Below are 16,053 nucleotides of genomic sequence, written 5' to 3' on the forward strand. Positions count from 1 at the left end.
ATACTTGATTTATATATGATTCATGCTAGGTTAGTGTTATCCTGTATTTGAGGATGTATTTGAAGATGCCCCCTCTTTTCTGTGACCCGGTTTGGATGACAGCTATACAAGAATGTGATTTCCCTCCCTACCCATCAAGTGAGCCTGCCTTGTTCTCCTGGCCTGTGGGATTCATTTCACACTTGGATATAAAATTTGTAAGGGACTTATATGTATAAAATAAACAATTTCAAGTTAAAGCTGCTGCTGTGCACCATGTGAAAGCCTCATAAAACTGAGACGTTTAGCTTTCCACTGTTTCTTTTTTCAGCCTGAGGGTGAACACAAACACTTAGAAGATACGATGAAATGTCAGAATTCAGTACAAGGAGTTGGCGGCCCATATGCTATCATGGGATAACTGGGAAATCCCCCAAAGCACATACCTGCTGAGCCCTGGAGCTAGGTAAGTATTTTCCTGTTTCTAGCCCTGAACCTCAGCAGGTTAGTGCTATAGTGCAATCCTATCATACCCTAATAGCAAACTCATTCTCAGAGTGTGAAGCCAAATAACATCATCCACACACATACAAAGGAGGTATCAGCAGGTTCATGGGGCACCCAAGGTCTGCAGAAGTACCCCCCGCACGCACACACACACACACACACACACACACACCATTCGGGAGAAAAGGGGATTATGACTCAGCTCAATGATGATGGTGTATGCTCATTTGCTGAGTGATTGTTGAGGAGGGAGAATAGAAATGGAGTATACTGGAAGAGGGCACAGCTTGCTGGCTAGTTGACTGAAACCATGAACCAGAGTACTCTACACTGCAATGTTTTGTTGTTGCCCTATCACAACGGCTCCTGAGATTCAAGGCTAATTGAACAGGAAGTTCCTCACCTAGCCCCAAACCTGAGCAGTTCAGTATGGCAGCAAGTGTTTTAAATGTTTGCTTTTTGCCTTATGCTGCCTGGGAGATATTTTCTTTTCAGAGAGAACTGGATGGCACACATCCCCTGACCCTATTCTCTTTTCCCTTCACAGCTCCAGGATACCTTAAGCAGTTGCAGGCTCTGCCTCCTTGGCAGCTGAAAGAGTCCTTGGAGAGGATTAATTTGGACCAGTGCTTTCCTATTTCTAATAAATCCCCCCACCTCCAGAAGTTTTAGCTTCAGAGGGTCAGAATTCTTAAACACTGGTAGCATGCTAAACTGGGTGAAATAGAAAACCAGGTTCAATGGATGCATGCCTCATGGTGCACATTTCTCAATTTTAATCCACCCCCTTACAAGCTATTAAGGGCTTGAATAGATCCTTTGCTTCCCATCCACCACCACCCCATCCACCTATTTCCCTTTTATTACCCTCCCAACTGACATACAGCAGGTTCAGTCCTCAATGAGCCATTTTGGATGTTTACTTTTCTTTATGTTTACATTTTATCCATACCTAGAGAGTCCTCCAAGTATTCAGAAACGCCTGCCTTGTCTGTGGGTGGCCCTGTTTCACTGCCCTACCTGTATGTGTTGAACCACCAAACTGACTATTATTTGCAACAGTATAAACGTGATAACAATTCTTGGGCCTCTACTGAATAAAACACCCTAATTAGAGGTGGGCAATTTGTGGCTGTCCCAATGTTTGGCCTACAAGTCCCAGCATCCCTCACCCTTAGCCATGCTGGCTAGGGCTCTTGGGAGTTCTAGGCCAAAACATCTGAAGGGCCATAAGTTGCCTGCCCCTACACTAAATTAATACTTTCAGAAAGTCAAAATGTGGTCAACACAATTAGGGACCACTTGATTGTTGCCTTTAAACTTCTTTCTGTTTTCTTTCAAGTGAAGGCAATCAAGGAAATGATCCAGAAGAATGTCTTCTCACATTACCTTTCCCCTTCTATCCCATTATTCAAATACTGGATAGTGTTACAAGGTGTTCAACTTTCAAGATGATCTGAATATGTGATGGACCCTATGTAGAATCATAACTATAAATAGCTGTGTGTGGGGGGGGCGCGTTCTTCTTCAAAAGTGCATGATTCCATCTCCCCTGTACCGTTAAGGAAAATGAAGTTGCAGTTAAAAAACATACTTTTAATACTAGATTCCCAATGTAGTCAGATAACTGTGGATGAACGTAGCCCACCACTATCATTACTATGAACCAATCTTAGGCTTTTTACCTCATCTTGTTGGGAATTTAATAGCTGCAGTTTCATGTGCTTCATGTAGGCCATTGTGATTGGCATGTTGTAATCGATCATACTGGTCACCAAAGTTGGTGGCTTTCCATTATCTGCAAGAATAAAAATAAATTATGAATAGTTTGATATATTACAGAGTTTTCTATAGGCAAATTAATTACAAACAGATTTTATACTTTACTTCCCACTTTAGGAATGAACTGCTGCTTAGCAACCTCCAGGAGGCTTGCATGGCATCTCTTCCAAAAGCTCTACATAACAATGTTTTGGTGGATTTTATCAATAATTATATTTATATTTCACCTTTCTTCCATGATAAAAAAAAGGCAGAATACTTAGGGTTTCCAGGAAACCTCCCATTCAGGTACTAATCAATATTTGTAGCGACCGACTTGATGTCAGCCATGCTCTGCCCTTATTACATGCGTATGGTCAGCATGTAGATGCCGAACTTACCGATGCCGAACTTGCCAGACACGGGGTTGTCAGAGGTAGGTGCCTCGGTCCCGGATCCGAGCCAGTAGAATGACCAAACAGAAGCTCCAAATTCTAAGGGGGGGAGTGGTGTCGTTCGGATGTGCATGTATAACATGGTGCCTCTGAGCATGGCTAGACGGCTCATGAGTGAGTCGCTGCAGCAGGGCCCAGTTGCATCAGGGATGACAGGGAGGACTGGAGCATGTGACAGAGTGCTTGTGACAGAGTGCTTGTGACAGAGTTACTGCAGTGGGGCCCAGGCCATCAATTCAGACCTACTTAACTTCAACCAGGCTGCTAGATTATCTGCCTCCGGTTATATGCTAGAGTTATGGTGTGGCACAGTTTAACTGTTATGCTAAGTGTGGGGGCAACCCAAAAACATAGGATTGGGTGGGTCCACCCCCCTCCATGAGACCATAGGCACACTTAAGACTTATTGGGGGGATTTCTCTCCTCCCAACCCCATGGAAAGCTCTGTGGTGGCTTCTCTTCTGAGGTTGCAACAGCAACCTTGGGAGAGGTTAGGGAGGGGGGAAAGGGGGTGAGATGGTGGGCAGAGAGGGTAGGGGAAAGAAAGACATAGATCTCCTAGATCCATGAACCTCAGTATCATCCATCACACCCATTGAGAAGCTAGATGGGCCAAAACAATTGTTTTAAGAGTACTATTCTTGGCCTCAAAACTATGTTCAGCATAGGACTTCTGTGTACTTTAAACTAGTCCAAATTATTATCTTTGGCATTTTAAGTGGCCCCATCATGCTAGACTGATAGAACAGGTGGGCAATTTGTGTCCCTCCAGATATTTTGGCGTGCAACTCCTCATCATTGGCTACGGTGCCTAGGACTGATGGAAGTTGTAGGCCAAAACATCTGGAAGGACACAAGTTATCTGCCCTGGGATAGAAGGCACTTGGATCTCTTTAGAGAAACAGTGTGTGTGTGTGTGACTAATCATGTAGGCTACTGCCACCTTAAAGTGGGCACATAAAATGGAAAAAGAAAAGAAAAGAATGTTTCCCTTAGGTCAAATTACCTTTTCAGGAGGAGTATGGTATTTTATATAATCCTTTCAGAGAATGTAGGGAGACCCACTATATCCTGGCTTGCATAAATGAGATGATATGACTTGTTGAACCATTCTAGTGTACAAAATTTTTATGAGTCTTCACTTAAACCAGGAAAATATAAATGGATATTATGAATAAAATTACTTTACATGCCACTATTTGACACTAAAGCTACCTTTATGATCTGCTCCATCTGGGTTTAAATGCATTCTTTTCTGGCACTCTGAGCAGCTCATTAGAAATCGTGTCACCGCTTCTCTTGGTAGAAAGGCATAGGTCTCTGAAATCTGAAATGAATAACAAAATATAGGCATCATTATATAAGCTGATTGAACATGATTTAACAGAACTGATCGTTATATTTCTGAATAAGGTATATGATATCATAATTCCTGGAAGGACAATGAAAGCATGCACCGTATACAACACAGAAGTTCAAGGAACAGCAATTTCATCTGTCTGCTTATCAAATAAGGGCAGGATGTTTATAAAGCAGCCTTTCAAAAGGGCTTAGGTTTTGTTTATGACAACTAAGATGTTTTTCAGCAGGAAAACAACAAACACTCAAGTGAGTGTTTCAAACTGTACTTTTCCCATATGTACCAAGTGTCCTTGTTTTTCTACTATCTGCACCTGCAAAATCACTGTCCTTATTTTGTCCCTAGTTTTGCCTTCTAGGGATGCCTTGTAAAAAAAATTTTGAGAATGATTTGCCGGTATTGTCATCCTCCAGGGTTCAGCTCCTTCCCCTGGTTCTTTACAAGTTAAATTTCTGAGTGGGTGGATGCATCCATTTATATGCGTATGATTTGAATACTGAGCTGGCATCATACAATGCACCGAAGTAGATTTTGAACTGTTGATAACATTGTAGGACAATTATATTTTATAGTACACAAGTGGGACCTGCAACAAACAGTTGCAGTATGGAGTGCTGTTCTTCAGGATTCCAGCCACCCAACCATGCCCTCTTCCAGGACATTCTGTTCCATTCCCTCTCTCCCACCCTCAGTTTCCACAACTCCACAGGGCAACTAGCCAGTCAGTATGCTGTGGCCACTGAGCATGCTCAGTTCTCAATGGACACCTCTGATACCCCTCCCCACTTTGAGGTTTTCTTTCTAAAGATTTGTTTGCAGTTCTACAAACCTTGGTTTCTCCCAAGCCTGCTAATGCCTCCCTCTTGTTCATGAATGGTTCCATTTTGGACCCATTCATGAATCATGCTTCAGGAATGAGCTTGCAATTATTATATAGGATCTGTAACCAAAAGACCCCTCAAAATCTTGATTTTTAAACCGATGAGGTAGGCTGCTGCAGTGTAAATGAATGCAGCATACAGCTAGTCAAGCAGAACATTCCATTAGGGTCACGACAGTCTCTCCCGCTGCCTGAAGTGGGAGAGCACACCTGAACTGCAGCTGCATCTCCCCCCATTGTTGCCATATCTGAAATGTCTCCCCCATTCAGCCACCTGTGCTGATTGCTTCCACTGCCCATCTGCCCAGGGACACCCCTCCCGCAATGCCTGGCTCTGAGGAAGGACCTGCTCAGAGCCAGATATTTGAGCATGGCCAGCTCGCTCTGAAAGAACCCTCAAGAGTGAGTCAGAAGGCGGACAGCAGCTCTGGGGAATGCTACAACAGGGAGGCAGCCAGCAGGGCTCTCTGGAGCACCCACTTACAACACTTGTCCACCTGGCAGAATCCACACACCTGGCAGCACCCACAAGGGGGCTCTCCTGGCTGGGGAAAAACAAAAACGAATTCACCACTCCTCCCATTCTGCCACCTGAGGGATTCACTCTGTCTCATGGGAGGGCCGGCCCGACTTTCCACAATAAGTAATGGTGGAACCCATGGGGCTTGCAAAGTGATCCTTGGTATGAAAATAGTGATGCGACAAGCATATCCCTTTAACGTGTAACATGACAGCCCATACAACAAGACTGTTACATAAAATTAATTTCACTCCTTCCATATGTATTCTACAGTGAAAGTCTGAAACTGGCAATTGTTAGCATTCACCAAGGAATGTTGACAATCTCACCTATCATTCTTCAAGCCACTGTAGGTAGAAAGAGGGGAGATAGCAAGCAGGCACTTATCCATCATACCTGGATCCCATTCCAGCAAAGGACCCCCCTTTTCCCAGCAATCAGTTGATGTCCTGATGCCTGCTGCAGCCAGAAGGAGGCAAGGCAGCAGGCACCCACTCATCCATCCTACCTCTGACACTGCTCCACACTCTGTTTACAACAAGGAACAATTACACTGGATGCTGCCATGTTGCTGGCAGCCAGATTAAACCAGTGGAACTTAAAAATAAAGATTGAAAACGGCCTTGTGCATTCTTTAACAGCACTTTAACATATTCAGAATTTGGCTGTGTTGAAATTAATGGAGCATATCTATGGATTCATTAGCAGGCTGGATTTTGGGGGAGGAATGCTTCATTTATTTTAATCAAGCATTCCTATTGGATACTCAAGTCTTCTCAAGCAGGATGGCAATCTTGCATTGGGAAACAATGGAGCTGAGTCTCCGAGTGGGAACACATCTTGCCTAATTCACTGGAGCTTGATTTTACATTTTAGATATTCACATTAAATTTGCCTGCATGGCAGAACATTTTCACTCAATCCTCTGCATATGAAGCACACATACAGAGATATTTTTTCTGGATACTGCTGTCCTTGGCTAACAACCCTCTTTGTAACCTAGCATATTAAGTCATTACAGAAGCAGCTGGCAGAACTGCAGAGTCCCTTCAGGAAAACAGTCCCGTCATAACCTGCTTTATTTCAATAGACCTAACAATCCCAGGATCATTCTGCTCAGCCTTTGCTATGGATACAGAACAAGAAGAGCCAAAGTGACATTTCTCCACCCACCCACCCACCCAACACAGCAGGAACAGTTGTACTACAGGTGAACACAGGATGTGTTGGGTGCATTTTGCTCACAGTGTTAGTCACTAGATAAGAGAGAAGTAGGAAGGAAATGGGAGGTAGAGGCCTGTTGCGTGTTTCCTTTATAAAGCTTGATGCTTTCCTGAATTCATCCTGGATTCCACATCTATCCTAAGGACAGCAGGTTTCTTCATGTCCTCAACTGCTTTCCAGGATTTACACAACTACAAGAGGTTTATTTGAGATTTGTTGTAAACCACACTAATATACTTCCATACAAATATTTTTGGAATCCATGACAAAGGCTGAAAAGTGAGTAAGGCTGAGGGCTCTGCACTATTGTTACTGCAGTACTGATGTCCTAAAGCAGGGGCAGATGTTTTAGACTACAACTCCCATAATCCCAGCCAGAATGGGAGTTGTAGCCCCAAACACCTAGGGGACACCAGGTTGCTCACCCCTCTCCTAGACAGAATTAGAGGGTATATTTTTGTTATGGTCCTCATGCATATTCCACATATAACTGATAATCATACTGGAAAATGTATTATCTATGAAGAGCATCAACTGAGGGATATTTGCAAGGCAGTTTGAAGATGGGTTTTGAAAATCCATTAAATGTATAAAACACTTTTTATGTGTATTGACCTTCTGCTTCTAAGGATGTTTTCATCTAATGCTGATCCTTCTGAGTTTTCAGCACTTATTGAAAACATAGCTTTTCCAACAGGCATTCCCAGGAAGCTAATCTTGCCCCTCTGTATGAAGATTTGTTTTTGTACAACACTTAGAAATTTCCTTAAATGATTCATCAGTATTGTTAAATAAATAAATAAATAAATAAATAAATCTGCTATTTTTTGTATTTTGGGGTGTTCTCTTTGCATTTGTCATGTTTTAATTGACAACTTTAAATTGATTAATGCTGTCTTGTGTGTGTGTGTGTGTGAGAGAGAGAGAGAGAGAGAGAGAGAGAGAGAGAGAGAGTGATGAGACCCTGTTCAGAAGACACACTAAGCCACAGTGGTTAAGCATTTTGGGCTAATCCTTATGGCTTAACGTGTTGTGTGAATCATTCCTAACCATGATGGCTACATTACTGCAAAAGAGTTAGTGGCCTAACCATGGCTTGGAGTGTTGTCTGAACAGGCCCAATGTCTTGTAAGCAGTGATAAAAATGATTTCAGAAAGGCAGAGCATGAACTGGAAAGAAAGAGATGAAGTTAGACTGCTTCTAAACCCCATAGTCACATACACAACAGCCTCCACACATCTGTCTTGCTTCTAAGGCCAGATCTACATCAATCAGGATATTGCACCATGAAAGCGGTATCTAAAAGGCAGGAGCCACATCTGCTTTATAGCAGTATTGAAGTGCACTGACAGCTGTTGGGGCCCATTGACACATAACTTATACCGCTTTCATACCAGTTTCATAGTGCTATATCCTGCTTGGTGTAGATTAGAGCAACTTGGGGGTGGGGGCAGCTGATATCCTCCTGGGGCCTCTAGTACCTGACCCCATTCTAGGATCACAACAGAAAAAGAGAGAGAAAATGTCTTAAGTCTCTTAGGGTACAATACTATCCATGTTTAGATAGAAAAAAAGTCCTACTTGAAATTGTAGGACTATTTTGGTGGGGGTCTGAATTTGCATTGGATCGCACCCTTTAGCAGTTTCATTTTTCATTCCCAAGATGTAAAGCTAACCTCTGTAAATTGTTAACATCCACTGAAACTAACAATGAAACAAATTCTACAACTCCAAGGGGCGAGTAGCCAGCAAGTATTAGAGCTGAACAAACAACTCTTGATATTTGCTTGAAATCTGCTCTGCTGCAACTTGAACACGTTGCTTCCCATCCTACCTTCATCCCCACCCCTTGTAAATATGGGCTGTCCATCTTTTTTTTTACATAGCATTTAAACTTTAAAGCATGTGCATTTCTTTCATTCTGTTCTCCAGCGCCCTGCTTTTCAACTCCAGTGTCATTTCAATGTCTGTCTTCAGAATCCTCTCCAGTTTCATCAAATCCCTTTGTGCAAGTATCCAATCCTCTAAGGGCTTTGTCTCAATTTATACAAAAGTTTAACTCCATTCTTCAGTGGAAGATGCTATGGCTTATTTACAGCATTGGGGAAATGATCTTAGGACAGAAATTATGCTGGAACAGTGGGGATGCATTTGGATGGCTAAACCTTTTAATTCCAATTGTCTAAAACAGAGAGAACTGGCATTTAAAGGTATTAGCAGGTGGTATTTAAGAACCTACAGACACTGGCATATGCTTCAAATGGGCTCAGACAGATGTTGAAAAGGGTTGTAGCCAAAGAAGAGGTATTTGCTTTTAACTATAGTACATCTGCAAGAAGAACACATCTTCTGAAAACATCTTTTGACTAAAATTATGGGCCTTCCTGTCCCAGAAGATTTGATGGTGATCTTGTTGCATATTTTTGAAAATGTTCTCCTCACTGCAGGTAATAAGGACCTTGTTATATATTTATTAACAGCAGTAAAGGCAGCTTCTGCCAGCAAGTGGCAAGCTAATGAGCTCCCTACTGATGATCTTGTGCTGGCTAAAGTATGATGCATTTTTCATGAAAGTTAACAGCCGTGAGCAAGAGAAAGCCAAAGGCCTTTGTGAGAGATTGGTTCTAGTTTGTTACTCATGTTGATGACCCAGACTCCTGTCTTTTTCTAAAACCATCTAAGTACTGCTGAATTTGTTTTTATAGTTTACAGCTACTATGATGTTTTGTCTTTATCAGACAGAGCACCAGTAGGGGACCTGTGGCCCTCCAGATGTTGTTGGACTCATATCAGCCCCAGCCAGCATGGCAATAACCAGGGATGATGGGAACTGTAATATAACAATGTCTAGAAGGTCACAGATTCCCCAGACCTGAAATAAAGTCTTCTTTTCTTTTTCTTTGTGCATAGATACTGACTATTATTTAAGTTGGCGTGGATATATTTTAAATAGTGACTAAGGATACAGGTATTGTTGCCTTTTCTTTTTCTTTCATTGTTATTGGTTTTGTAGTATTGTTAAACATTTCATTTACATATTGGATTAGATGCAGAGATCTGTAACCAGAGTTGTGCTCATGGAAGGAGAGGGGGAAAGTGATTTTATGTGATTCTCCCTCCAGCCTCTTGCATCCTGTTGAAAAATCTGTTCTGGGAGTTGTAAGATGCTTTGGACCATCATAGGAGGTGTTATGGGAGGCTTCAACGGGAAGGGTGAATCAGTAAAAGTCATCTCTCCACTTCCATTCATAGAAGCCTCCACAGGATTGTATCCCTTTCTGCAAACAGGGGCCCTTTCTACATCAGCCTTCCACCCACCCACCCCGGGGATCATCCCTGGATCATCCCTGTGCATCCAAGAGGGAGGGATGATTCCTACAGTTATCCTGGTTTTACCTGCGGTCCTGGGATGATCCTGATGACCGCGGGTGGTGTGGGCACCTGTCCCGGCTTCTTCCCTTCTCCCCACAAGTAGCAGGGATCAGCAGAGGGAAGGAGCCAGGGCAGGGGGAGTCCAGGGCCATCGGGGTGGGGTGGAGAGCAAGATTGGGGTTTGGGTGTGTGTGTTGTACTGACTTTTATTATTATTATTATTATTATTATTATTATTATTATTATTATTATTTATTTATATAGCACCATCAATGTACATGGTGCTGTACAGAGTAAAACAGTAAATAGCAAGACCCTGCCGCATAGGCTTACAATCTAATAAAATCATAGTAAAACAATAAGGAGGGGAAGAGAATGCAAACAGGTACAGGGAAGGGTAAGCAGGCACAGGGTAGGGAAAAACTAACAGTAGAAAGTTTTGCACTGGATTGCAAGTGCACTCTGGCTCTTGGTGTGTTTTTTTTAAAAAAAATGGCAGGCATGACAGGTGCGACATCCTTCCTCCCATCCCAGATGTCACACTTCTGTTTACACACACAGGGATGATCCCAGAAGCAGGTACGTCTGGGATCGTCCCCTCCTTCCCTTTACACCCTTAGGTGTAGAAAGGGCCAGGGATGCAATTTGTGGAATTTGTGGGATTTCAGTTTGTGGAAGTGCTGCTCTGATTCCAACCCATTGCACATACCTGATTGCCTTTTGCTTGTATATATGGGATAGTATAATTCATGATACAGTTTTCCAACTTAAACTTGGCTTCTATAAGATTTTGACAGTGGATTTGTTCATGCTATAACTAACAGCAAAGTGTGTGCACATCTGTAATGGGGAAAGCTGAAATTGATGCAAACATCCTATGAGTTATTGCAGTTTTTTTTAAAAAAAAGAATATAAAGGAATATATAACTTTTGCCATGTGGAAGCAACTATCAATTGTTCCACAATAGTGATTGTTATTGTATGGTAAACTAGTATGGATGTGAATCATCTCACCATGGAACTGGGGCAAGTTCCTCCATTCCAGAGCTACACCTTATTTTCTAACCTTTGTGCTAATGTGGAGAAAAGGTCCCAAACATGTGGTGTGGATCTTCACATTAACAGCTTACCATGTGATTGCAGCCAACACAATTTAGAATAGCTTCCATATGGTAGCTGTAATATGTAGAACAACTAGCTGTAATATGTAAAACAACTGTTGTAAACTGCCTAGAGAGCTTTGGCTATGGGGCGGTATATAAATGTAATAAATAAATAAATAAATAAAAATAAATAAACCTGATATGCTTTAATATCTTCAGAATGAGAATTGTACATATTTACGGGGAAGCAGTGGTGCAGCTAGGCTAGACCTTAAGGGCAAAGTCCAGCCAAACCACCAACCAAAGAGCAACAGGTGATGAGGGCATCAAAAGGGGGTTGGATAAATTCCTGGGGGAGAAGGCTATCAATGGCTACCAGTCCTGATGGCTACATGCTATCTCCAGTAAACCTGTATACACTAATTGTCGGGGAACAAGGGTGGGCGGATGTTGTTGCACCATGTTCTGCTTGTGTTTCTCTGGTCAACAGCTGGTTGGCCATTATGCCCAGGGTCTAAAAGAATCTAGCTGCACCGCTGTAGGAAAGTCACTGTGAATTCTAGACACATTGACCTGGTTTACATGATCCCAGGGTGATTAACAGGCCATGGCGGCTTCTTAACCACCCTGTGTGTGCTTGATTTGCATAATTATCCTCGTCCAAGCCCAGCAAGGGTGACATTCGGGTGGTTAACAAACCACCTAGAAACAATGGCCTGTTGCAGGTTTGTGGGGTGGTTTGTTAACCACCCTAACAAGCCACCATCACTGGGTTCGGACAACATGAGAAGCTGCAGCAGGGGCACTTGGATTGGTGACCTGGCATCCACGGGCACTGGAACCCACCATGGTTAATAAGCTATGGTGGGCTGCAGTGATCATGCAACCCAGGTCATTGTGTACTCTCAAAGAGCCACCAAAGGCATAAGGTTTGTTTGTTTGTTTTGTTCCAAAACCCATAATACAATACAGCTTTCATTTTCTCCTTGCAATAAACACCACAAATGCCTTGAAAGCAGTAGACCATTCTTGGGAAGAGCAATTACGGCAGCAATCCTATATACAGGTACCCAGGAGTAAGGCCCAATGAGTACAGTGGGACTTACTTCAGAGAAAATGTACACAGAATTGTGCTGTAGATGACAAAGTGTAATGCTAGGAGATTTCAATATCTGTAATTAGCAGAGAACCAACATAAAAAGCATGTAGGCTGAAATTAAATGGGGTTTAACTTTCTGCGACTGTGGAAGGATTAGGAGAGAATGCAAAGGACTGCATCTACACAAACAAATCCTTTTTCATTTCCTTAAGAACCAGGTTTAGTATGAAATAATTTTGAACCGGTCAAATGTAATTTTGATAAAGGTGCTTTAGCTGATGTTGTGAAAAAGAATGCAGGCTGCTCATACTTTGGCTGCACAAGCAGAGAAGCTCTGCAGTTAGACAGCAGATAAATTGCTCGATTCCAAGATAGTTGGCATACAGCAGCTATCAGTTCAGCTTACCTGTCACACGCAGCATCCATTACAAGTCATCTATTTGACCACAAACTGCCCTACAGGCACAGCATCTTTGACATGACAGCACATTTACAACTCATGTAAACATCCAGCTGCTGCTCCCAAGTGGTTTTCCTATTTTGCTTTCTACACGATAGTTGCTTTAGCGTGGCATCGCAGCAGAAGGTGCTGGGGAGCTCCAACTAAAGGTATTTTACTTTTTACAGAACTTATCTTGGTCAGGAGAAAATTTGTTCAGCACACAATTTCTTATTTGCTTCCTGACAAACCCTGACAAGACAGAATTCACACTGATCCAGTTCACATTTAATTCCAAACCATGGTTTGGCAGGCTCACCATTCCCTGCTACCATCAGGTGCTCAGATTCCCATGTTTCTGATTCACAGTAAACCATACATTGCAATTACATTTTAATTAGAAAACTATGGCTTGTGATTGCCCTCCAAACCAGAAATGGAAGCTACAGTGGCCATTTAAAAAGTGTTTATCTTGACTCATGAGTGGGGAGTGCGGCTGTGCTGCATATCCCTGGCCATGACATCACACATAGCCTCTACACACACACACACACACACACACACACACACAGAGAGAGAGAGAGAGAGAGAGATCCACATGTTCAATGTGAATGTCTGCGTGGAGGGGGCCTATAAACATATAGCTGAATGCACGTAAGCGTCCATATGATCTGGAACCCCACTAGAACGGAGTTCCAGACTGCATGAGACTTATGAACATATATGTGTAGTCCCCCTCCCTGCAAATATTTACACTGCATGTACAGATGCCTGGTCAGGGCCCATGTCATGTGTGTACAATGTTGTGCGGCCCTGCTCACATATTAAAGTAGACTATTTTTCTGAATGCTTGAATACGCCTAACTTTAAGCCGACTTCCAGTTCTATTTTAGTCAGCAAGTGCAAACTATTATTTGCCAATGCAGATGTAATGGCAAACTATGGTTTCTGAAACTAGAAATCAAGGAGGAAATCAGAGCACGTGAGAGGAGGAAGAAGTGAATAAGCCCAAGGCTGGTTCACTTAATGCCAAATCATGGTTTGGTGTTGCACACTAATTGGCTTCATGGCATGTATATTAGAAGCAAAATAGATACATATCAATTCCTGTCTTTCAATGCCCAACATGACTATTACCCAAGTATGACATTGAATTATTAATACAGTCATCAGATTCATTGTTTATTATCTTAATGTATTTGTATTCATTTCCCCTCCACTGATGCACCTGCATGAACCAAAAGTATCACTGAGCTCATATAACTGATAACAAAAGTTGGAAATCATAATCTCTCTGGCACATTTGCAATTTTTCCATGGAAATTATTATTTCCATGGAAATCATGCATGATCATGGGTGCCCTTTAGCAGCACAGTTAGCTTTTGTTGCCACATCGTTTATACAGAGTCTCAGAGTAGCTGCTGGATTTCACAAGAGTCAGTACCACTGAAATTGACTTGATAGACCAGAATGCTAGAATTTCCAGAGGGTTAGCCAGGACCGTATGTAGTAGCAGAAGCATTAAGAATCTCATGAGACCTTAAGGACGAACACATTTACTATGACACTTTTACTTATCAACAATGCTGAAGGACCTTGGAATTCAAATCCTAAAGTCTTCAATGACTCCCTAAGCCAGGGGTGTTGAACCTGTTTCAACCCAGGGGCCGAAATCATTTTTGGACATGCTCTTGTGGGTCCAATGCCAGTGATGGCAGGGCCAAAAGCAAAAGGGGATGGGGCAAAATACACACACACAAAATACCAGCACATTTTAGTTTAAAGATCTTACTGCCAGTAACTAAGCCTTAGGAGAAGAATTCAATGTTTTAGAATGGGGGAAAAGTTGCACAAATGCTGAGAAACCACCAAATGATCAGTGGTCAAGGGAAAGTGGTTGTGGCCATCTGGTGAACTTTGGAGGGCTGGACTAGGACTCCAGGTAGGCTGAAATTAGCCCCTGGGATCAAGGTTCTGCACCTCTACTCAAAGCTCTCATCTGATTGGCTTCAGGCTAGCCACCTTCTGGATTGTTAAATTAAGCCAGTGGCAACCAGAGGAGGGTTTATTCACCCTTGCCTACAAAGCCCCATTATGATGTAAAGGCCCATCATTCAATGGTATAAAAGGGGTGGGGCAAGGAGTGAGAACAGAATTCAAGAAGGGAGATTTTGTGAGCAGGGAGAGGAAAGCTGAACTATCAAAGCTGAGCCAGTGGCAAGGACAAAGAGTCAGCTTACCTTAGGAGCACATTCTTTGCTAGTCAGGAACTAAGGGAACTTGGAATTGAAAATGTAACCCCACCATCTTTACTTAAGGTAAAGTCCTGTGTAAATTTCATGCCTTTGGTTTCAAACTCAGGTAGTTTACTGGAGGATGGGTACTTTGTTATTTATATTCTTGGTTAACTGTTAAAGATGTTTTGTTTTTTAAAAAATCACTAAAAATAATGTTAAAAAACATACAAGAATCAGCTAGATTGCTATAGATGCTGAGGTATGTATGAGCATGATATACAAATATTTATCAGTGATGTTTTTCAAGAATACGTGTGGTATAAAATGTATTCTTGAAAAACTGTGTGTGTGTGTACGTATGAAACAAAATTTAAATGTACTTAGCAAATTATTTTTAATCTATTTCCCCTACTTGTAAGACATGAGTCTTTGTATGTTTTGTTTTTGTAATTTCTACCCTAAAAAGTAAAACAAAAAACACACATCCTGGGGATATAACAAGCATAACATAGCCCATGTACTTTTTCTTAAATTTGACAAACAGCCAGACATACTAAAGCACAAGTATAGCTTTTGAAAAATGATTTAACAGAAACCCATGTAGTTATTAGTAATGCATGTTTTGGCGAGAGTGCAAGACAAATCACAATTCTGTCTGTCTGTGTAATCTTGATAATAGATTAGAAATGTACCACTGTTTTTGCTGTAAGGTTGATTACTTACTGCTTTGTAAGTCCTCTTTTGCCCAGCATGTTTTCTGATTTGTTCTCCATTGGGCCCTGTTTCCACATGCATGGAGTAGATTATGTCAAAGAAATCTTCAACAACAGCTACCTGTCTTAAAGACAGCTTCTCGTCTACACCAACTCCATCCTAGGAAGAAAATGACAGGAAGTACAGAATGAATAGATAAACTACCAGGAAACACATATCCTGTTAGAGTTGATTAAAGACCTTGGCACTGACATCTGGAGATCACCACCCCAGAGTAATACTTAGCAAGGTGATCAATGATAGTAGCATTATTATTACACAAACACAGTCTTTGGGATAAGATTCTGAATTAAATAATATAAATTTGAAACAGACAATTTGGATTAGTTTACATTTTACAT

General features: G+C 41.9%; 1 protein-coding gene across 1 annotated transcript in view; it reads right to left on the bottom strand.

Annotated features, from left to right (window-relative positions):
- The window catches only part of NOL4 (nucleolar protein 4), a 122,396-nt gene extending 106,591 nt beyond the window's left edge, over positions 1-15,805 (bottom strand). Inside the window, exons 1-3 of the mRNA XM_063130703.1 lie at positions 15,662-15,805; positions 3,918-4,029; positions 2,172-2,284 (exon numbers count right to left, since the gene is read on the bottom strand). Of these exons, the coding sequence (XP_062986773.1) occupies positions 2,172-2,284; positions 3,918-4,029; positions 15,662-15,733 (297 nt within the window). The 5' untranslated portion in view covers positions 15,734-15,805. The remainder of the gene's footprint in view (positions 1-2,171; positions 2,285-3,917; positions 4,030-15,661) is intronic.
- Between the last annotated feature and the right edge of the window lie 248 nt (positions 15,806-16,053).

The sequence above is a fragment of the Elgaria multicarinata genome, chromosome 7, assembly GCF_023053635.1.
Source record: "Elgaria multicarinata webbii isolate HBS135686 ecotype San Diego chromosome 7, rElgMul1.1.pri, whole genome shotgun sequence".
NCBI classification, from domain to species: domain Eukaryota; kingdom Metazoa; phylum Chordata; class Lepidosauria; order Squamata; family Anguidae; genus Elgaria; species Elgaria multicarinata.